The 22,731-nt window shown below is 46.9% G+C and overlaps 2 protein-coding genes across 2 annotated transcripts in view; both read left to right on the forward strand.

Moving 5' to 3' along the window:
- MED16 (mediator complex subunit 16) overlaps window positions 1-22,731 on the forward strand; it is a 128,928-nt gene that overhangs the window by 103,945 nt on the left and 2,252 nt on the right. The gene's annotated exons all lie outside the window — the stretch shown is intronic.
- PLVAP (plasmalemma vesicle associated protein) lies at window positions 8,003-22,445 on the forward strand. Its single transcript, XM_074305336.1, has 6 exons — window positions 8,003-8,496; window positions 13,097-13,193; window positions 14,849-15,552; window positions 16,466-16,523; window positions 16,884-16,965; window positions 21,134-22,445. Exons 1-6 carry the CDS (start codon window positions 8,125-8,127, stop codon window positions 21,138-21,140), a joined length of 1,320 nt encoding a protein of 439 aa, XP_074161437.1. The 5' UTR covers window positions 8,003-8,124; the 3' UTR covers window positions 21,141-22,445.

The raw sequence follows: 22,731 nt of genomic DNA on the forward strand, positions 1-22,731 counted from the left end.
AGAAAGAGAGAGAGGTAGAGAGAGGGAGAGAGAAGCAGAGATATGGAGAAGTAGAAACAAAAAACAGATATGGAGAGATAGACAAGTAAAGAATCAGAAAAAGACAGAGGTATGGACAGACAGAGACAGATATACACAGACACACAGAGAGAAACACAGAGACAGAGGAAAAGATATGGAGAGACAGAGACACAGAGAGGCAGATATATGGAGAGACAGAGAAACAAAGAGAGAGACAGGCAAATAGATTCAGAGACAGAGACAGAGTTACAGTGATCAAAGAGCCATAACCAGAACTTTTTATCTTACGGGATGGTCTGCTCTTGCCTCTGCATAGATTAAGAATAATCACCATTTCTCTAGTGCTTTAAGATTTTTTGGATTTATGTCTAAAACAAAACAACATTTCTGAGCCTTATTACTTCCAAAAGAAAATTATTTAATAGCAAAGCCAGCTGGTTATCATTAAATCAGTTCAGCTAATCCCTCAGAGATTAGTGACAATTTGACAGGTTTCCAGAGCTTATCTTTATAACAGAAAAAAAAAAAAAAGGAATTCTACTCATCAAGCAGATTTAAGGGATTATAGAGAAGTAAGTAGATTTGCAATATTCTGCTGTTTGGCATGGGGATTGAGAGGAGGAAAGAATTTCCAAAGCAGGCTAACTGCTAAATTCAATATTTCATTGGTGTAGAGCACATGTCTATCATTCTATAAATTTGTCAGAGGAGTCTACTTCAGTGGGTAAGAGTTTCTGCCATAAGTAGGTGATGCTCACTAAAAAAGAATTAACTTGCTAAAAAAGGAACTTTGTTGAGTTAAGAATCAACTATCACCCTGCCAGTTGTGTGAAAAGGGCAATCTGACCTTAGGAACAAGTCTTGCGATATCTAAGCTTAATACAATGATTATATTATTTCCATAAAAATATATTTCCTACTTTAATTTATCAATTATTAATTTTAAAATTTTTTGTTTGTGGCAGCTCTTTTTGTTGTAGCTAGAAACTGGAGGATGAATGGATGTCCATCAGTTGGAGAATGGTTGGGTAAATTGTGGTATATGAAGGTTATGGAATATTATTGCTCGGTAAGAAATGACCAGCAGGAGGAATATAGAGAGGCCTGGAGAGACTTAAATCAACTGATGCTGAGTGAAATGAGCAGAACCAGAAGATCACTGTACACTTCAACAACAATGCTGTATGAGGATGTATTCTGATGGAAGTGGAAATCTTCAACATAAAGAAGATCCAACTCACTTCCAGTTGATCAATGATGGACAGAGGTAGCTGCACCCAGAGAAGAAACACTGGGAGGGGAATGAAAATTGTTAGCACTAATATCTGTCTGCCCAGGTTGCATGTACCTTCGGATTCTAATGTTTATTGTGCAACAAGAAAATGATATTCGCACACATGTATTGTACCTAGACTATATTGTAACACATGTAAAATGTATGGTATTGCCTGTCGTCGGGGGGAGGGAATAGAGGGAGGGGGGGTAAATTGGAAAAATGAATACAAGGGATAATATTATAAAATATATATATATATATATAATAAAAAAAAAAAAAGAAAAAAAAAATTTTTAAATTTTTAATAGTTTGTTCCCTCAGTTACATGTAAAAACAACTTAACCATTGATTTAAAAAAAATTGTGAGTTCTAGATTCTGTCCTCCTCTCTCACCCATTGTGAGAAGTCAAGCAATTTGATATTCCACTAATAAATCTTGTTAAAATATTTATTCACTAAATCTAGAGGTAAGTAGGCTTAAAAATATTTATGCTAGCTTAGTTCTTAAGGAAGCAATCCTAAATTAAATCAAAGTAATTCAAGACCACCTTTTTCACGTTTGCGAAACATTTTATAAATATTATCTCATTTGATCCTCACTACAGCTGTAAGAGGTAAGTATTGTCATTGTTCCCATTTTACAGATATATAAACTGAGGTCCAATTGAAGTGACTAGTTAAAGCTAATTAAATGTTTGGGGAGGATTCATCCCTAAGTTTTCTGAATTCATACCCTGACCATCTTACCAGCCTTTCTATGCTTTCAAATGAGAACTAGGGCCTGGGAAGTCAAATTTGCTTCATCTCCAATACTTTTGCTTGGGGTCTTGCTGGCCTGGTTGGCAAGTCCCAAACATGACCCATTGTATTTAGGCAGCCATAGCCACGATTTGCCTCATATCTAGGTCAACCAGTGACCCTGCCCCAACCTGGATCCCCTCTACCATTCCCCTTCACCACATTCCCTACCTCTTCCCCCTTCAGGAACCAAAGTCAAACCACTTCTGCCATTGCTTCCAGAAAGAGCATGTCAAGCTGCCATCCCTTGGCCCCGTGAGATTTCCCCAACCAGAATATTCTTTCCTGATCTACTCTCTGCTAAATGGAGAGAGTGAGGAGCGAAATGGGGAGCCGCTCTTCAGAGAATGTAAGCTTTTTGAGGACTGGGATTGTCCTTGCTTTTCTTTAGTGTTCCCAGAGACTAACAGAGTAGTTAGCACTTAGAACTTAAAAAATGCTTTTTCTTTCCTTCCTTCAAAACCCAGCCCTGATTTGTTTTCTTCCCCACAGACCATTTGCTTTTGTCTGTTCTTCCCTGGGTAGGTGGGTTGTTTCCCTGAGTGAGGACTGGTGTCCCCACTCTGTGACTCCAGGTCTCCCCTGACCTCCCCTCCCCTTCAGGAAACTGGGAGGCTGCTGGGAATCCGGTGGGAACAATGCCGGGAAGAAAAATAGGAAATTGTATAAACCTGGCAAGGTCCGGGGAGAGGGCCCCCAGTTGGAGACACCTTGGCCAGCTCTGGCCTGGGCTGCTGTCCAACCTTCATTCACACTTTATCCTCAGGGAGCCCCCAGCCTGAGCCGGATTACAAGGCATCCTTGGGAGGGGGAGGAAAACTGAATCTGTGCAGTGGGGTCCCTTAGGATAGGAGCCAGCTGGGGCATTTGGGGGTTACCTGGAGAGTGACCAACTTCATTTTGCAGACCGGAGCCAGCTACGAGGAGCCAAGTTTTATGTCTGCCCAGGACCCTAGGAATTCTCAGAATCAAGGCAAGGGCTTCTGCCCCTCTCCCCAGTTCTGGCCCAATTGTCAAGATCAGAGTCTTTTTGATTGACTCTTGTGGCTGCCTCAGATGTGCTTTGTCCTTCATTCTAGAAGAGGATATCAATTTCTTGATGTGAATTGGGATATAAGTGAGAATGGGCTGTACAAGTCACCAGCCTCACCCTTTCCTCCTGAGCCATCCGGGTCCAGTGACCAGATGTAGTTCAGGATGCCTCGAGATGGCTCCAAATGCAATGGGGAGCCTTGGCCTTTTCCATCCAGTGAAGGTCTTTCGCTGCTCTGGGATAGGGCTTTACTAGAAACCTAACTGACCTTCATTAAGTGACTTATTTCCTTTTTCCTCTCCTTAGAGGAATAATTTTCCAACAATAACTCTCTGGTTCTCATCCTTCCCTTCCTTGTGCCTTGCACTTTCCACCCATTCCCCTTTCCTGAGTATGATTTTTTATTCCCCACTATCCATTTCCCCCCAATTCCCCAGTCTCCAGCATCCCTCCCAATTCTCATCCCCCAGCTCTGATCCCCATTACCCTAACTTCCACTGTAGTACTCTAGCCTCCTAAGCTGTCCAAGCTTCCCTGTCTTACTCCTTAGCCCAGGTCTATGATCTGAATTGTATCCCACACTCCTGCACACTCCGCCATTCCAAATTCCACAGCCGTCGATCCCCCACTTTCAACTCTGAATGACTCTTTCCTGATTCCTTCGTCTCAATCACTCTCCCAGCTTGCTCAAAAAAGTCACCTTTTATTTAACATATATTTTTAACATGTTTAATATATATTGGATTAAATGCCATCTGGGAAGCGAGTGGGGGAAAGGGGAGAAAGTTGGAACACAAGGTTTTTCAAGGGTCAGTGTTGAAAAAAATTATCCTCGCATATGTTTGGAAAAAAAAAAAAACTTCAATAAAAAAGAAACACCTAAAATAAAGTCACCTTTTAACTGCCAGATCCAATAGTCTTTTTCTGGACCTCTGTGTAGTCTTTGAGACTACTATCTCCTGTGTACATTTGTCTCCTTGCTGGATTTTTGTGACACTGCTCATATTTGTTCTCCTTCTACATGGCTAACTTCTCCTCAGTCTTTTTTGCTGGATCCTGATCCAGGTCATACTTCCTAACTGTGGGGGTCTGTCCTGGACCCTCTTTTCTTTTCCTTCTGTGCCATCTAACTTGGTGATCTCATCACCCTCCATAGATTCAATGATCAGCTGTAGGGTGGATGCCCATCATTAGGGGATTGGCTGAATAAGTTATGGTATATGACCGTAATGGAATATTATTGTTCTGTAAGAAATGACCAGCAGGAGGAATACAGAGAGGCCTGGAGAGACTTAAATCAACTGTTGCTGAGTGAAATGAGCAGAACCAGAAGATCACTATACACTTCAACAACAATACTGTATGAAGATATATTCTGATGGAAGTGAATATCTTCAACATAAAGAAGATCCAACTCACTTCCAGTTGATCAATGATGGACAGAAACAACTACACCCAGAGAAGGAACACTGACTGGGAAGCGAATGTAAATTGTTAGCACTACTGTCTATCTACCCAGGTTACTTATACCTTCGGAAGCTAATAATTAATGTGCAACAAGAAAATGGTATTTACACACATATATTGTATCTAGGTTATATTGTAACACATGTAAAATGTATGGGATTACCTGCCATCGGGGGGAGGGAGTGGAGGGAGGGAGGGGATAATTTGGAAAAATGAATAAAAAAAAAATAAAAAAATAGAATGGAAAAAAAAAAAAAAGAAATGATCAGCAGGATGATTTCAGAAAGACCCAGAAAGACTTGCAAGAATTGATTCTGAGTGAAGTGAGCAGAACCAGAAGAACTCTGTACGCAGTAACAGCAACATTATGTGATGATTAGTTATATTAGACTTAGTTCTCAGAAATATAGGGATCCAAGACAATTCCAAAAGACTTGGAAAATGCCATCTGTACCCAGAGAGAGAACTATGGAGACTGATTGGGTATAAAAGCATACTATTTTCACCTTTTAAAAATTCATTTTTTCTTTCTGATGATTTTTCCCCTTTTGTTCTGATTTTTCATTCATAACATGACTCATATGGACATATATTTATATTTAACCTATATCAGATTACTTGCTGTCTTGAGGGGAGAGACATAAGGGAGGGAGGGAGAAAAATTTGGAACACAAAGTCTTAACAAAAATGAATATTGAAAATGATCTTTATATGTATTTGGAAAAATAAAATATTATTGAAAATTTTATATATATATATATGTATATATATATATGTGTGTGTGTGTGTATGTATGTATGTATGTTTAAAATGATTATACATGTAAAGCCTATATCAGATTGCTTGCTGTCTTAGAAGGGGGAAGATAAGGGAGAGAAGGAAAAAAAATTGGGAACTCAAAATCTTACAGAAATGAATGTTAAAAACTATATGTGTGATTGAAAAAACAGAATACTGATGAGAAAAACAAAAAAGATTAGTTCTAGGAATATGATTCTCAAAGCTATTTATCCAGCCTTGATCGCCAGTCTTTCATCACCAACTGCCTCTTGGGAATACTGTCCTGGATGAACCCATAGACATCTCAAAGTTGAGATGTGTCCTAAACAGAACTCATTCTTTTGACCCCAAAGAGGGGTCTCTCTTCCTGTAAATGGCATCCTCATCCTCCCCGTACCTGCACTTCTCAGCCTCTGTCTCATTCCCAATTCCTCACCCATACTCACAGCACATATCCAATCTCTTGCCAAGGACCACTCTAATTCTTGGAATTATCTCACATCTTGTAACCTCTCCTTCACACAGGCCCTCCTCACCTCCTATCTGGACTTGCTACCTGATCTCTTCTCATTCAGCATCCCTCCTTTCAACAAATTCCAAAAGGTCATCCCTTTACTTTGCACTGGCTCTCTCCCATGCCTAGAATTCCGTTCCTCCTTGTCACCTCCCGACTTTCCCTTGTTTTCTTCAAAGCAACTCAAATCCTAGCTTCTGATATAGCTCTTTCCTACCCCAAGTTGAAAGTGCCTTCTGCTCTGATGATAGCCTTCCATCTCCTCTGTATAAATCTTGTAGGCACCTGGGCTGTCTCCCTTGTTAGAACATGAGCTGCTTGGGGAAGACTATTTTTCCTTTCATTGTATCCCTGGCATTTCACTTGGCGCCTGACCCACAGCAAATGTTTAATAAATGTTTACTGACTGACTAGTTAGCCCCCTGTTTCCTCCCCCAACAACTGTCCCGTCCCAATTTCCACCTAACCCTCTGGGCCTCCTGACCCAAATGCTGGCCCTCTGACCCGGTTTCCTGACTGGTCAGACTCAGTCTCAGTCTACAGGAATTCAGACAAATCAAGGAAACAGAAGGAAGAATACATATGTTTTCTGTTTGAGTTGAAAGGGAACGTGCGTGAAGAAGAGCAGGAGAAACTAGGGCTGACAAGGGAGAATGGAGAGGACCTCAAATCTCTGGCTAAGGAGATTAGACTTCATCCTGAGGAGATAATGGAAAACCATAGATGGTGGGTGAGCAGGGGAGAGATGTGATGAATCTGGGGAAGATTATTCTTCAGCTCTGTGGAGGAAGAAATGGAGGGAGAGAAAATGAAGGCAAGATGGGTGACTTCTGGTGGTCCAGTCTCAAAGGGGCCAGTGTAGTGGTAGAGCCCCCCATATGATGGACCATATCATCACGGAATGGTAACACTGGAAGAGGGGGAAGGGGTCAGACAGAGAGAGCTGTCCTCTCTGGAAGGGAGCCTAGGGTATGAATGAGAAGATAAGATTGTGCAGCATGAGAAAGTCAAGTGTGATAGAACACCAGAGATTTGCCTGGTCCCAAAGGCCAGAGCACGGACAGATGGTTCCGAGGGGCAGATTTGGGCTAAATGAGAGGGGAAAACTTCCTAATAAAGCCATCCCAAAATGGAAGGAGTTGCCTTGAGGGTAGTGAGTTTCTTCTAGTTAAAGAAAGATCTCTAAGCGGACACTGGGTAACTACTTATTACCCTCCTCGAGCACAAGGTAGAGGAGGAAGCACAAGGTAGTTAGTTCTCTGGCAGCTCAACTTAGAAAACAAAGCTATGGTTTGGACATTCTCTGTCCCAGCTCTGAACTTCCCAGCTCTGAACTTCTGTTCTGAGATCTCACCCTGTTCTGGCGTTTAAGATTCTAAGGGCCCTCCCAGTTCTCTTCTGTACTCTATGATCCCTTCCAACTTTGACATTCTACATTCTATGTTCTAGGATCTCTTCCAGTTCTGACTTTTTATGTCTGGGTTCTAAGGTCCCTCCAAATCTGATACCTCATGGCTTAGGGTCCCTCTAGCTCGGACATTCTCTTCTGAGATCTTCTCAAGTCTGACACACTATATTCTAAGGTTCCCTGCCCCCCAGTCTCACATTCTGAGCTCCTCCAAGCCTAATATTCAGTTCCTTAGACCCTCCCATTTCAGACTATGTTCTAAGGTCTCCCCAAGTCTAACATTCTATGTTCCACTCTGCCATTTTGTGATCCTACGTCCCTCCAAGGCTGACATTCCGTGTTCTAAAGCTCTGAGGTCCCCGTCCCCCACCTTGATATTCTGTGCTCTACATTCTAAGCTCCCCCAGCTTAGTCTATGGTTTAACGTCCTTTCCAGGTCTGCTGCTCTGTATCATCCTCAGCAAACAGGACAGCAGGCTTGGCTGGCATTTCTCCCACAGCTCCAAACTCCTTCTACCCCAAGTAGTGACTCAGGGTGGCAGTCGGGGTACGGCCCCCTCTGGCTAAGTTCCTTGAGCCCTCAGCCAGCTCTCCCCCAAGTCCAGGGCAGGCTTGTTATGATAACCCCAGGACCTGGTTTCCTCCTGGGCAGGAAGGAGCCAGGAGGAGGAAGTATTAAGCAGGGCAATATAAACACTCCTCCTGCTGAGGAGGGGGTAGGAGAGGCTCCAGGGAGGGGGGGGGAGGTGGACAACAGGAGGCCCCACCCCCACCCTTTCCCCTTGGAGCCAGGGCCTGGAGGCCTGGCAGCCACTCGTGGCCCAGCCATGGACAGAAGCAGCAGCTATTCCCGAACGGGGCTGCACCTCAGCAGCTCTGACCAGCGGGGCTGCTGGTACTATCTGAAATACTTCTTCCTGTTTGTGTCTCTCATCCAATTCCTCATCATCCTGGGGCTGGTGCTGTTCATGGTCTATGGCAATGCCCACGCTGGCACTGAGGCCCACCTGGAGGTGACGGAGAAGCGGGCGGACAGCCTGTCGGGGCAGCTGATCAATCTGAGCGCCCTCAACACCAACCTCTCCAAGGAGCTGAACATCACCACCCGCTCACGGGAGGCCATCATGCAGCTGCTGGTGGGCAGTCGGCGCGACCTGGACCGCATCAACTCCAGCTACCGTCAGTGCCAAGTGGAGCTGGTGAGACCCTGGTGGGACGGCCATGAGCTGGTGCCGGCCCGAGGGGGGGAAGGAAGAGCTGTGGGGGGGTGCTCTAGCCCGGGGTGATGCGTTGAGCAGCTCTGCTCCTCCTTGGTTGGCACAAGGTTGCTTGGGGCAGCTGGGAGGCTCATGGGTACGAGGTCAAGGAGTTCTTTTAAGTCTTCCACACATGGCATCGCACGTAGGAGCTTCCACTCCAACCCCCTCATTTTTCAGTTGGGGAAAGAGGTTCAGGAGGTCCCAAAGCAAGTGGTAGAGCCAAGGTAATTCAGGGGCTTCCATTGTGACCTGGACATAGGATCTTTACCCACTTCAACATGTAGGCAACAGTCAGGGCACAATTCTGTGTCCACAGACACAAGAGAGCCTCTCCTGTGGGCACAGACACTAATCCAACTACCCACTCCCCTCCCTGCCTCTCATGTGGGCACAGATTCACTGCTCCAGCTGCCCACTCCCTCCCTGCCTCTCCCGTGGGCACAGACACTGCTCCAGCTGCCCACTCCCTCCCTGCCTCTCCCGTGGGCACAGACACTGCTCCAGCTGCCCACTCCCTCCCTGCCTCTCCTGTGGGCACAGACACCCATTCACCCATCCCTGCCAGGGCTGTGTTCTAAAAGGGGAGATAAACTGCCCGTGGGTCAAAAAGGCCAGACTGGCTGCGGTCCACCCTACCACAGCCCGGTGCCCTCCTGCCCATCAGCTCCTGCCTTCCCCTAGCTTGTGTATAGCGTGTATTTAGATCTGAAAGGCACCGATAAGCCTCGTTCACTTCCACGGAAGAGGGTTTAACAGCTAACAGGTATAGAGAGCTTTATGATCCACAAACATCTGGCAAAGGTTATCTCACCTGCACCTCCCATAGGCCTAGAAGGGGTTGTCTGCATTCTAAGGTCCCTTCCATTCGGAGATTCTATGTTCTAAGATCCTTTCCAAATCTAATGTTCTGTGTTCCATGTTCTAACGGCCCTTCCAGTTCTGACGTTATAAGGGCTCACCTAGCTCTGACATTCGGTGTTCTAAGGTTTCTTTCAACTCTTCTAGGTTCCAAGGGCCCTTCCAAATCTGGCATTCTGTGTTCTAAGGTCTCGTCCAGCTCTCAGGTTCTATCTTCTATGTTGTCCTTCCAGTTTTGACATTCTTTCTAAGATTCCTTCTAGCTCTGATATTCTATCTTCTATGTTCTAGCTCTGACAGTCTATACTTTATATTTTTAGATCTTTCCAAGCTCTGAATTAGATTTTCTTGACTCAAAGTCCAGCTTTCATCCACCACGACCTATTGTCTCTCTACTTTGCAAATTGTAAAGCACTAGAGAAACACGAGTCCCTTGTCTATTATTATTATTATTATTATATGGCCCAATATAATTGTGGGAGGCTAAATGGCACGGGGACATGGGTCATGGATTTGAAAGACTGGGGTTCAGATATTGGCTCTACCACTGACTAACGAGGTGATCTTGAATAAATTAATGTCTTGCTCCTGACCTCAGTTTCCTCATTTGTAAAAAGGATGATAATATATGAGAGGAAGTTTTGACTTAATCCAGCAATCATTTATTAAAGCCTGTGTGCCAGGGACAAAAATGAACTGGCTGCCTGCCCTACAGCTGCATTAAAGACCTGGTGATTACCAGCGTAATAACAAGCGCCCAGAGTGACCTCCTCCACTTTGCTCTTTTTCTCATCTCTGGGAGCCCATGCCCAGCTTGGAAGTGGGGGGGGGGTGCAGGACGAAGGGCCAGGAGTTCAGGAAGTCTCCTGGGTGGAGCTCAGAGGAGGAAGGGAGCACTTAGGAAAAATCCATTGTGCCGGCCTCAGTTTCTCCATCAGGAAACTGGCAGGATCTAAGAGATATCTGAGAGCCTGGCCTCCCCAGAGACTGTGGGTCACTTCTGGAATGAGAATGGCTACCCCACCCCACCCCCTCCAAATCCCCTCCCATCCCAGCCTCCCCCCCCTCCTTTTCAGACACAGGAAGCCACACAGATGTCCTATTTTTGTGTGTGTCTGTCCTGTCCCCCCTCGGTATGGGGGCTCTCTGAGAACAGGAGCCAAGTTTCTTTCCCAGAGTCTGGACCCACTAGGGGTGGGGGCCCTGTTGGCTGCTCTGCCCAGGTCTCCCCTCTGTGGCAGGAGCTCTGGGTTATAGACCCCTCAGACTGGGAGTGCTCTGAGGGGAGAGCTGATTCCCTCTCCGACTGGGGGTTTCCATGAGTGAAAAGTCTCCTCCCCGGGGGGCAGCATTATCTCCCCCTCTGACAAGCCTATGCGCCCCTCTATCTGCAGGCGCCCTGAAGATGGAGGCTCTGTCTGCCCTCCCATTTTGAGAGCCACATCTTCCCCTCAAATTCCCCTCGTTAGGGCAGGAGTGTCCCTCCTTCAAACTGGGGATTTCCTGAAGACACCCTTGTAACTTTCCAGGTCAACCTGAAGGGGATCAAATTTTAGGGAGTTCCTCAGAAGGTAGTTTAGATTGTACTGGTGTTTTTTGGTTACTCTTCCATCAGTCACAGCCACCTAGCAGTGTCTTTCTTGAGCAGGGAGTGACACAGACAAAGGTCCAGCTGTCCTTGATGCGTGGAAAATGGAAGAAATCCAGGCTCACAACCCTCCCTCTGCCACTTGCCACTCCTAACCTCCAACCTGTATTTCTGTCTTTATCTACAAGTGCCATATTGGACTCAGTCTAGAAGGCTCGAGGAGAGGAGAATTTTAATTTTAAATTCTGTAGAATTTAAAACTAAGAGACCGCCTGAAAGCACTTTCATTGTTGTTGTTATTGTTTGACGGGCAATTGAAATTAAGTGACTTGCCCAGAGTCACAGAGATAATACATGTCAAGAGTCTAAGGCTGGATTTGAACTCAGATTCTCCTGACTCCACTTAGCTACCCCTTGAATGAATCTTAAGAGAAAGTCTAGGGGAGTCGGTGGGGGGGAAAGAGGGGGAATTGTACTTTTCAGGGGTCAATGTTGAAAAATTATACTTGTATGTCTTTTGGAAAAAAAAAAACAATAAAAAAGACTTTTTTTTAAAAAGAGAAAGAGAAAGATGAAGGATGGAGATAATGGAAAGTCAAAAGCAAAGCTTCCCAGAGGCCAGAAAGCTCTAAGGGCTAGAACATGGTCGGGGAAACTGAGAATAACAATCAGTCTTTAGGAAATAAGATTCTAGACCTCTCTGTGTTTAAATGTGGCAAAGTGAAAGAGTCTAGACTTCTCATCCTCCCTTAGACACTTATTAATTGCATGAGCCGAACAAGTCTCTTAATCCCTGCCAGCCTCAGTTTCCTCATCTGGACAAGTGGCACTATAATGCATAGAGCATTCTACTTACTATCTATGTAATCCTCAAATATTTGCTATCTGTGTGATCCTGGGCAAGTCACTTCACCGTGTTTGCCTCAGTTTCCTCACCTATAAAATGAGCTGGAGAAGGAAACGGCAAATTACTGCAGTATCTGCCAAAAGGGGTTGCATGAATAACAAAATAGAGATAATAATAGCTAACAGCATAGGATCAAACGAGATGATATAGGAAGCACTTTACAACCTTAAAGACATAAAAGTTCTAGGTACTATTATTATTATTAATGATATATGTAGCATTATTATCATCAGAATATATGGGAACATCTGATAACAGGATTAAGGAAAATTGACACTCATCATTGATATTGGAGAGACAAGCAGGAAAGTGGGAGGTAGGAGGGATCTATCAATATGATTTGTTTGTATTGAAATAATATCGGTTCTAGTCATTTATGAAGAGAACAAAAGTTTAAGGACCAGGCTGAGATATAAGACCACTTTTTTAACTGTAATAACCCTCAAATTTAATGTAAGATTCTGGGGTATAGAATTGGAAAGAAACTCAAATCATGTAAGTCCACCTCCCCATTTTACAAATGAGGAAACTGAGATCCAGAGAGAAGACTTGCTCAAGATAATAAATAGCGGAATAGGGGCAGCTAAATGACGTAGTGGATAAAGAGCACCAATCCTGGAGTCAGGAGGACCTGAGTTCAAATCTGACCTCAGACCCTTAACACTTACTAGTTGTGTGACCCTGGGTAAGTCACTTAACCCCAATTACCTTACCTAAATAAATAAATAAATAACAACAGCAAGATATAAAGAAAGGTCTTCTTGCTCCACATTCAAAGTTCTTCTCATATACCATCCTTCTCTCCACTAGCTTAGTTTTTCTATTTCATTCAAATTTTCCGTTCAACAATTCTGTATTATTTGCCCTGAAATCACACACCAGGGAAACAACATGGCATCATGAAATGGACCTGCATTTAAATCTTGAATCTCACCAACTTGAGCCTCAGTTTCCTTGTCTGACAAATGGGACTAAAAATATTTATGGTATCACTTTTACAGATTGAGAATCAAATGAATTAACTACCATATGGAAAGTGCTTTGCAAACCTTTAAGGGCTGCATAAATGTCAGCTGTTGTTATCATCCCTCCCCCTACCCAGCCTTTGATACAGTTGAAGGATTTGGGGGAGATCGAATGCCTCGGAATGGCCATCCTGATCTGAGCCCAGGGTCTCCTTTTCACAGATTCAGCACGAGAACAACATGAAATTTGTGTTCGCCATCGTGAAGAGTGAAGAAGCTTGCCGACAAAAGCTGGCAGAAGATTCGAGGAATTGCACAGGTTGGAGGAGGAAGAGGGATGGGCCGAGGGGAGAAGGGCAGGATTGGGATCTGGTGAATCTGAAACACTAAATGAGAGCCAGAACACTGGAGATCTGTGCTATAGATACAGATGTAAATAAAGGGGATAAGGGGTAGTGGTCAATGAGAAGATCATTGAGCTCAAAGGTCATCTAGTCCAATCCCCTTATGATAAAGAAACTGCTAATGCTAGGAGGTCCAGGGCAAGGATTTTGTGGGACACCTACAGGTAGAGGATGGAATAAAACTAGGATCAGGAATTTCTCACCTGGGGCTAGGGATAGGACGATGAGGGGTGTGGGGCAATGAGCCTTGTTACCTCTGGGAAATGAGTCTGTCCCGGATATCATGATGTCTTCATACTGAGTCATAGCCCCATGGCTCCTCTTTAGGTGGAAGAAGGAAGAGTTTAGGATTCAAATTCTAGCTCTAAGTTTCTGGTCTTCAGAGAGTCAATTCTCCTGGTGAGGCTTTAGTTTCCTTATTTGCAGACTCAGGTTCTAAGATCTCTTCCAAATCTAAATGGCCAAAGATGGAGGAGCGCTAGAATTGTGGAAGTCAAGAGGCTTATAAAGGAGCATCTTATGGAAGTCGGGGTCACACTAGACGCTCTCTCAACTCTGAGATTCTAGGCTTCTTAGGAATCAGCCCACAATGGTAAGGGGAAGGGGAGTTCTTCCTTCATTAAAGGTCTTTATCAAGGTCCGAGCCTTGGTGAGCTTGAGGGGCTGTTGAGTGTCCAGCTGACAGTCAGAGGCAGGATATCAGGGCAGAGGTCAGTGCTAAAGGAGGGCTATGGGAGTCACTTGTGTAGAGGGGATAATTGATGTATTGGGAGTTAATGGAATTGACAAGGGAGGATGAGGGAAAAGAAGAGAAGAAAGAGAGGAAAGGAGGGGAAAGGAAGGGAGAAGACAGAGATTCATGCTTCAGGTACACAGTGGATTAGATGCTTCATGACAGCAGGAGTCAGGGATCACCTGTCCCAAAAAGACCTGTTGGAAACTTCTCTCTTCCCACCTCTGTATCTAACTCGCCTCCTCCTGCTTTCTCCTTCTTGCCATCTCTTTTCAATCCCATCTCTGATGTAATAATTCCTGGATCCGTTTTACCAGCTTTTGGGGAGAAGTGAATGGTGGGTTCATCCAAAATGACTCTCCTCTACACGTCCATCCATTTATTCGCTTTGGATAGATGGGATATGGAAAGTCCCTCCTGGGATCCATTCCTCCTAACTAAGATGTAACCATCTTAAGGGGCTGCATTAATAACACGGAGGGAATGTACCAGAGTGGAATGAGTGCCAGGAAACAGGGCTCAGATCCCAACTCTGTCACCCAGTGATTTTGCACAAATCAGTTGCTTTCTTTGAGCCTCAGTTTCCTCATCTCTAAAAAGAAGGAGTTGGACTCCTTCCATCTGTGATCTGTAGGAGATTTGTCCCCCACATCCCCTGTGCTGCTCTTTCTCCCATTCCACCCACCCAACTCTGATGGAATACACCTGGTTATTTTATTTATATTATTTTATAAAATAATCATAATTTTAAAAACCAAGTTCCTAGATCTCTCTGAAGGGCAAGTCCAAGTCCAAGAGACCGTCTCTCAGAGTGCATCCATTGCTTCCTCCCTCCAGCCCAGATCCAGGCCCTTGAGGAGAAGGCCAGGGCAGCCCAGACAGTGCAGGAGACCATGAAGATAACCTGTAGCAAGGACAAGGATACCCTGATGGCGGCCAAAGGCCTGGTCGAGACCCAGCTCAAAGCCTGCATGGAGGAGAAGATGAGTAATTTTGGCGAGTACCAGCTGGTCGTCGGTGAGCTCCAGCGCGTCCGAGACATGTGCGCTGCGGTGGACAAGGAGAAGCTCCTCTCCAAGGTGGAACAGGTGTGGAGGGAGTCCCTGCTGTACAAGTCCTTGGACAGCATCACCTTGCTTTACTACAACCCAGAGGTGGAGAAGGTGGTGCACCGCTGCAGAGAGCTGCCCAGAGTCATGTTCGACAAGGTGGAAGGTCTGGCCAGGGAACTGAAGATGGGAATCGAGCAGGTCGCCCGAGAGAACACCGAGCTCAAGCGACAGAAGGAGGCCAATGAGAAGAGCCTGGCAGCCTGCAAGGAGGAGAAGGACAAGGTCCTCAAGGAGACCCAGGAGAGGCTGCAGAAGGTCCACGAAGACTGTGTCAAGCAATCTCGGCTAGCCTTGGAGGAGAAGGTCGCCCTGCAGAAGGAGAAGGATGCCTTGAAGAAGGAGCTGGAGGAGAAGAAGAAGGAGCTGCTCTTGATCAAGGGGCAGCTGGACATCAACACGGCCACCTTGGAGACCTGCATCAAGACCAAGGTGAAGTCTGGGGCTGGGGAGGGGGGATCGGGCACATTGGGGTCAGAGGGAAGGAGAGGATGAGGAGGAAGAGGAGGAGAGGTTAAAGTTGGAGATGGTCAGGAGGCTGGGATTGGGTTGGGATGCGGAGAAGTTGGGGTTGGGGGTTACCTTAATGAGTCAGGAGGTGGGGTAAGGGTTTGCATTGGGAGAGGGGTGAGAATGGGCTGAGGACAAACTGGGGCTGGGCATGAGGTCTCGTAGAGGATTGAGTTGAAAGAGTGGTGGGGGTGGGGCTGGAGTTAAGTTGAGGATGGCCATGAGGTTGAGGAGGGGACTGAACTGAGAGGGGCTGGGGGTTATGTTGAATGACCTCAGCCAAATCATTTAACCTTAGGTGCCCCAAGCAGCTTTCTAAGAAAACTAGGGTAGAAGTGGTGGTGATTTGCTTGGTAGAGGGATTCTTCACTGGGGGAGTTCCTTCTACCAATCACAGGTTCATTTCCCTTATTCAATGAGTTAAAGAGACAGAGACAGAGAGACCTGTATGATTGTATGCACAGGTTTGTGATTATCTTTCTAGGTGTGTGTTCTCTGTGATTTGTCCATTTGTTGGGCTCTCGATGTGTCTGACTCCCTGTGTACACACCTCCAGGCTCCTATGTCTTAGAGAAATCTGGGGTACAACCCCTCTTATTTCTTGTTTTTGAGTAGAAGAGAAGACCCAGGTAGACTCAGAACCCTGGCTGGGAGGTTGGCAAAGGGGTCTTGAGGCACTTGAGTTCTGGGAGGACTTAGCTTGAAGAGCTGGAAGGGACCTCAGAGGTCATTCTTCCTTTGATAAATGAAGAGACCAGGTCATAGTTTAGTCAGAGCACCCACTCCAGAGACAGGACCTTGCTGGTTTACATCTGTGTTCTTCTGACCCTCACAGGCCCAGGGCTCAACCCTCATTCAACGACCACCTGCTCCTGCTAAACCGGCTCCCCTCGGTAAGTGAGCCAGACCGTGACTCGGTCCTTTGGGCTTTGACACTCACGGGTCCTTCATTTGTCCCTTGGCACTCTCCTCATGTTGACCCCAGTATCCATGTGCCAGATCTCTGCTCTCCAGTCAAGAGAAAAATACCTGGGATTTCTAGGGAAGCCTCTGAGGATTCTGGGAACCTCAGAAACAGTTGGAAGAAATACTGGAAAAATTGTAAATGGGGGGAAAGAGTGAGAAGACTTGAGTTTGGGGCTGTTCGAGCCTCATTTATGTGAAAGTCTGTTTAGATGAGACCTCGCTTCCCAAGCCCAGGATAGGGGGACGGGGATACCCAGGTTGACCCTGATGCTTTTTTTCTTCCTCAGACCTTGGGGCCCTAGAAGAATTCAAGAAGAAGATCTTGAACACTTATCAGAAGGTTAGCCTACCTCCTGGAAACCCAGCCAGGTGAGTTCCTCCCCAGCCATCTGGGTCAGGCTGGGGACTAAAGAGAATAATCTAGATGAGGGTGAGAGGACAAAGTTCTTTCCATTTTACATTCTCTGCTATAGGAGTGATATTGTCATACAGAGGAGAGGATTGGACTTAGAGAAATGAGTCCTGGTCTTACAGGTCTTACAGAAATGGGACTTGGATTCAAATCCCGTATTTGCTAGCTATGGCAACCTCTCAGAGACTCAGTTTCCTCTTCTGTAAAATGGGGATAACACTTCTTGCACTGCAGGTCTAAGTTTTTCACCTTACCAGCTGTGTGACCCGAGCAAGTTTTAACCTTTATAAAGTCTCAGTTTTTTCTTTTTTTAAAAAATGAAGCTTCTGTACTCAAATGATCCCTTTTAGCGCTAAATTTAGAAATGATGAAATCTTACGCACAGGTCCATTACAAATCTAAAAGTATTCCATTAATATAAATTATCCTTCTTATGATAAGCCATGGGCCTGATAACACACTAGGTCTATATGTTTTTATGCAACAAAAAGATATTTTCCTCTTAATATAGGAATAGTCTGTTCACACATAGATAAGTCAAACAGAGATAGAAAGGAGAGAAATAAAGTGGGGCTTTGAAAATAGATCTTTCAGCAAGTCAGGAAACCTGGATTCAAATCCTATACCCATCACTTCTGAGAAAGCCTCTGAGCCTCAGTTTCCGGATCTGAAAAATGGGAAGGCTTCTGCCTCATGGGATTGTGGGGGAGGACTATGGAAGTGGGTCTCACTATTACTGGTCTCCTTCGTCAGTCATTCAGCATTTACTAAGCACTTATTCTGCGCCAGACAGTGAGCAAAGAAAAGTAAAAACTTGGTCCCTGCCCTCCCTTATGGGAGAGGCCACGAGTAAATAAGCAGGTCCATACAGGGAGCATAGGAGATAGAAGCAGACCAGATGGAAGATGATCTCAGAGGGGAGATTCTAGAAGTAAAGAGAGTGGGAAAAGCCTCTAGCTTAAGCTGGCTCACTTCCACCAGACAAGCTCATTCCGCGTGGTCGGGGAGAGTGGAACTGGGACTGTCGGAAGTTACTGGGAGATCACTTGCAGCTACAAACTGAGATATCTGTGAATGGAAAGGGCTACTTCTAAAGGTAGTGAGATCCCCGTCACTAGAGGTAATGGAAGCTTAAGCGAGGCAGAAAGATGTTTGATCAGGGACTCCTCCGTAGGAAAGTCTCTACGCTGGAGGAGGTGCCCTTTAAAGATCCTCTGATTCTGGAACTGGACAAAGCTGGGTTGTTTTGTACCTTCCCTTCTAAATACCAATTGGTAGTATTTGTATTGAGAGTCCCCCACCCACCATAGTGATGTATTTTTATTTCCTCAAGACAGTGGTTTGAAGATCCCAGGGCCTTATAGGGACAAAAGAACTAGGCTGGGGGCAGCACGTTTCCAAGATGGCAGTCCCCAGGGGTCCTTGGGCGGTACCAGAGGAAGGGACAGTAGAGGCCCGGAGCCAAAGGCTGGCTCTGCGCCACAAAGGCCCTATTTCAGAACCTGGCTCCATAGACAAACTGGGAAGTGGGATTCGTGGCCTAGTGAATCACCGCAGCTGAAGCAGTGAACCGGTGTCCACAGAGTCAGGCCTTGGGCTTGGCAGTTTGTCAGGGGAAAGAAGCATTTTGTTTCAGGGAAAGGGCTGATTCAAGGACATGGCTGAATGCCAGGAAACCATTCATGATCCTCGACTGCAGCTCCCTGGGGTCTTTAGACTCCCCCTAACTCTCTCCCTGGGCAGCTAAGCAGTCCAGAGGGCTCAGCTTCCTGAGCTCAAATCTGGCCTCAGATGCTCAGACTCTGGGCAAGCCACTTCACCCTGTATGCCTCAGTTTCCTTATCTGTAAAATGAGCTGGATAAAGAAATGGCAAACCTCCAGTATCTTTGCCAAGAGAAAACCCCAAAGAGGGGCTGAATATCAGCCCTCCCTGTGCCTTCCTCTTCCTCTGCTGTGCCTTGAGGAGTGAGGTGCCCTTTCTAGTAGAGTGCTCCCCCCCCATTTAGACAAAGGCACCACAGCTGGCTGTGGCCATGGACGGCTCACTCTCTTCCAGTGTCCTAGCCTGAAAGTCTCAGTCTAGTCCTACTCTGACCCCACTGCTCCTCTCAGCCCCGAGGGAGCCCGATGTTCTCCCATTTAGGCTCCTGGGGGCCAGACCCAACCATATGTGGGCTTCAAGGCCATTCAGCTCTTTGCTCCAAGTCCTCACCTGTTGCAGATAAGACCCTCAGTCTGCTTCTCCTAGGACTCCATGTTTCCACAGTCTCTCATCTCATATCCCAAACTCAGACTCCCCAAGACTGCTTCCTCTTCTGCCTCCATTCTTCCTCCCTGACCCATGGGTTCATGTACCTTGGCAAGGCTGGCTGCTCCCCATTCTCTCCATCCCACTTTCTTCCATTTGGATCCTCTCTTGTACATCTCCTCTCTTGTCAAAACGCAGCCAAGGAACTTATTGCACTGGGAACTGGACCCTGGGTTCTTATCATGATGGCATCGCTAGTCGGCTAGTTCTTCCTCATATCTGCCTTTCCTCCAATGCAAACTAAGGAGTTAGACCCTATGATCTCGAAAGTTCTTCCCAGTTTGGATTTCATTGTGTTCTAAAGGTCTCCCAGCTCTGACATTCTGGGTTCTGAGAGCTCTCCCAGTTCTAAGACTCATGTTCTAAAGGCATTCCAGGTCTGACAGAGCCCTGAGCTGGGGGCTGAGAGATTCGGAGATCAGTAAGACATAATCCTAGGCCTTATGGAGCTTACATTGGGGGCAAAAGAGGAGATGGAGAAGGATTAAAAGTGTACCCGAGATAATGCAAATTAGCATGTGCCTAAGACATAAGAAGAGTAAAAAGTGCTATGAGATCAGCAAAGAATTCATTTCCAGATTGTAGGTGGGGGGATGATTGAAGACTTTGGAAAAACTAGTAATTGAGCCAGGCCAGGAAGATTTCAACAGCCCGGGGAGGAGAAGGGAGGGGTCTGAAGGATGATGGGGACAGGGTGGTGCTGACCATGAAAGCTATAGGACTTTGAGAAGGGGAGCCACAGGAAGACTTCTGGTGGAAAATGGCAGAAGTTTCGATGAAGACCTTTGGAAAGGCAGCTGTCACTAGAGGCTGATAAAGGGGGTAGATCTGAACCCAGGATAGGCTCAAAGCCAGGGTCTTTTCCTTTTTTAGCTGCAGGATGCTGAGCAAGCCCTCTCCCCTCTCTGTGACTCAGTTGCCTTTTCTGCAAGATAAAGGAGATTGGAATGAATGTCCCTGCTCACTTCTTGTTTTCATTCTTGTCCTGACTTTTGAAGCTCAGAATCTATCGGGGAAATAGGAATGGGACAGGATCTGAAGGATCGGGGATTAAGAGTCAGCAATGGGTTGGAGATACAGGAGATTTCCATCCATAAAGGACCTCAGAGACTGTCTATGGTTTTTTTGTATATGTCAAAGACTCATTTAACAGTCAAAATGGTGTTTTTATTATTTAAGTAATTATTATCATTAGGGTTAAGAGATTTGTTCAAGGTCACACAGCTAGTAAGTGTGTCTGAGGCTGGATTTGAACTCAGGTCCTCCTGACTCCAAGGCCAGTGCTCTATCCGCTGCATCATCTAACTGACCGCAGAATCATGTTTTTAAATACATAAAAGTGCAAAGGAAACGAATTTGAGAGAAATAGGATTATCAAAAAAACTTTAAATAAGTTTATGGACTCCAAAAGCTCTCATTCTTCAGATGAGAAGCCGAGGCCCAGAGAGAAATGGTCACAGAACTTGGAGTCTGGGTCTTTTGATTACAAGCCCCAAGGCTGTTGGGAGAGAAGGCCCGGCCTAGACTGGTCAGGGCAGGGCAGCGGCCAGAGGCGCAAGGTTTCCAGCCTCTCCTGGTCTCCCCGCCTCTTCCCTCCCCCAAGGAAGGGCTGACCGAGGAGAGAAGGCAAAAAGAACGGCGGAGGCAGCCTCTTAGCAAAACACCAGATTTCCTGCGGGGGCTCCAAGGGAAGGACTTCGCCTGCGCCAGGCCGGGCCCCGGGGAGCCGCGGGGCTGACGCGGGGTGGGCGTGGGGCTCCCGGTCACTCCGTTCTCTCCCGGCCACCCCCGATCCTCCGTCCCACTCTCTCTGCAGCGGGTGAGGGCCCGGAGCCGCGCCGCAGCGATGGCCAGGCCGGCGAGATCTGGCGATCCCCGCCCACGAGGAAGCCGTGCTGGACCTGCCGGGACGCCCACCAGACGCCCACCAGATGCTCGTGTCTGTGCGCCGTACCTACCCCTGACCCTGACCCCACACCCATATATACTCTAGCACACGCACTCCCCTAGACCCCGCTCGTTCTTGGCTACAGCCCCCTCCCACAGCCCTGCTCCCGACGTACTCACGCACGCTCACATACACATGTGTACTCCCTCAAGGAAACATACGCCTTGTGTACGGACACCCAGGGACCCCAGAAGCCACTCCGGGGGGGCTCTGGCCTCAGCACGGGGCGCGAGCGGGAGGGGAGCCCCTGGACCTGGAATGGTGGGAAGGGGATTCCCGCGTGTCCGTGAGGGGGGGGCGGGAAGAGAGGAAACAGGCAGCCCCTCCCCCTTCCTCCCGGTCCCCCCAGGGCGTGCTCTGGGTCTCACCCACTCTCCCCGCACTTTTATCACTTGACTGATGTATCCAGGCAGTCTCTTATCTTTATTATCCGTTATCTCCATTAGCCGACACTTCGTAGCTTAGCCAGACTGCTAGCTGAGGAAAGCTGAGCAGGAAAAGCTCCGGCTCCCCGGGGACCGCCCACCCTTCCCCCACCCCCTGGAGTTTCCCCCAAACCCTTGCGGACAGAGGGGAAAAGGGGGCACGGGGTGTTGTTTTAAGAAATAAAAGGCAAGATTTGGGAGGGCAAGGCCAGCCCTGATCTCTGCCTGGTTCCCCTAGCTCGGCCAGAAGCCTGAGTAGATGCAAAGGAAGGAGCAGCTGTTTGGCCCCCAAAGACCTAGATTCAGATTCTGACGTTCTTCCTGTGCAGTGGTGGACCTCTCTGGTTCTTGTCTGGAAAATGAAGGGCCTAGAAAAGGTGACCGAAGGTCTTGTCTTGTGACTGACACTGTCCATACTCCCTCTCTCGCACTAGATACTGCCCAGTCCTACCCCTGGGGGCCAGGGTCACTACCTCCCGAAGCTTACCCCAGTGCTGACCAAGACTCCCCAGGGGGCTCCTGCCCGAGGTCCTGACTCTCCCAGCGCCCTGAATATAGGATCCATACTGACTACATCTCCCATCCCAGGGGGAAATGTTCTTGGACTGTCGTGAATGGTCTAGTCTGAGCCAGACTGTCTGGGAAGGGTCAGGTCTGAGCCTGGGAGCTGGGAAACAAAAGGCCTCTCTTTTTCTCATGCTGTGATGCTCTGATTTCAAATGGAAATCCCTAATAAAGGATAATCAAACCCCAAATAACCAGCTTCGATCATCCTTTCTGGGTTAGCCTGGTTTCTGGTTTGGGGGGTAGTCTGTGACCTCCTATTCATCTACTCCCTTGCCAAGCCAGTGTCCCTCACTGACTAGCATCGGCCACCAAGGCACTCCCTTGCCCAAGCCCCCCCACACTAAGATGGTATACCCCCAAAAGTTGGGGTGGCAGGTTGGGGGCTGGCCCTGAAGTTTAGAGGTTTTGGCTTGTCCCAGGAGCAAGGGAACTCAAGACTTAGGGCCAGGTGGGAAGTGGGGCCGAATGAGTCAC

Source organism: Sminthopsis crassicaudata, chromosome 1, assembly GCF_048593235.1.
Source record: "Sminthopsis crassicaudata isolate SCR6 chromosome 1, ASM4859323v1, whole genome shotgun sequence".
In the NCBI taxonomy this organism is placed as follows: domain Eukaryota; kingdom Metazoa; phylum Chordata; class Mammalia; order Dasyuromorphia; family Dasyuridae; genus Sminthopsis; species Sminthopsis crassicaudata.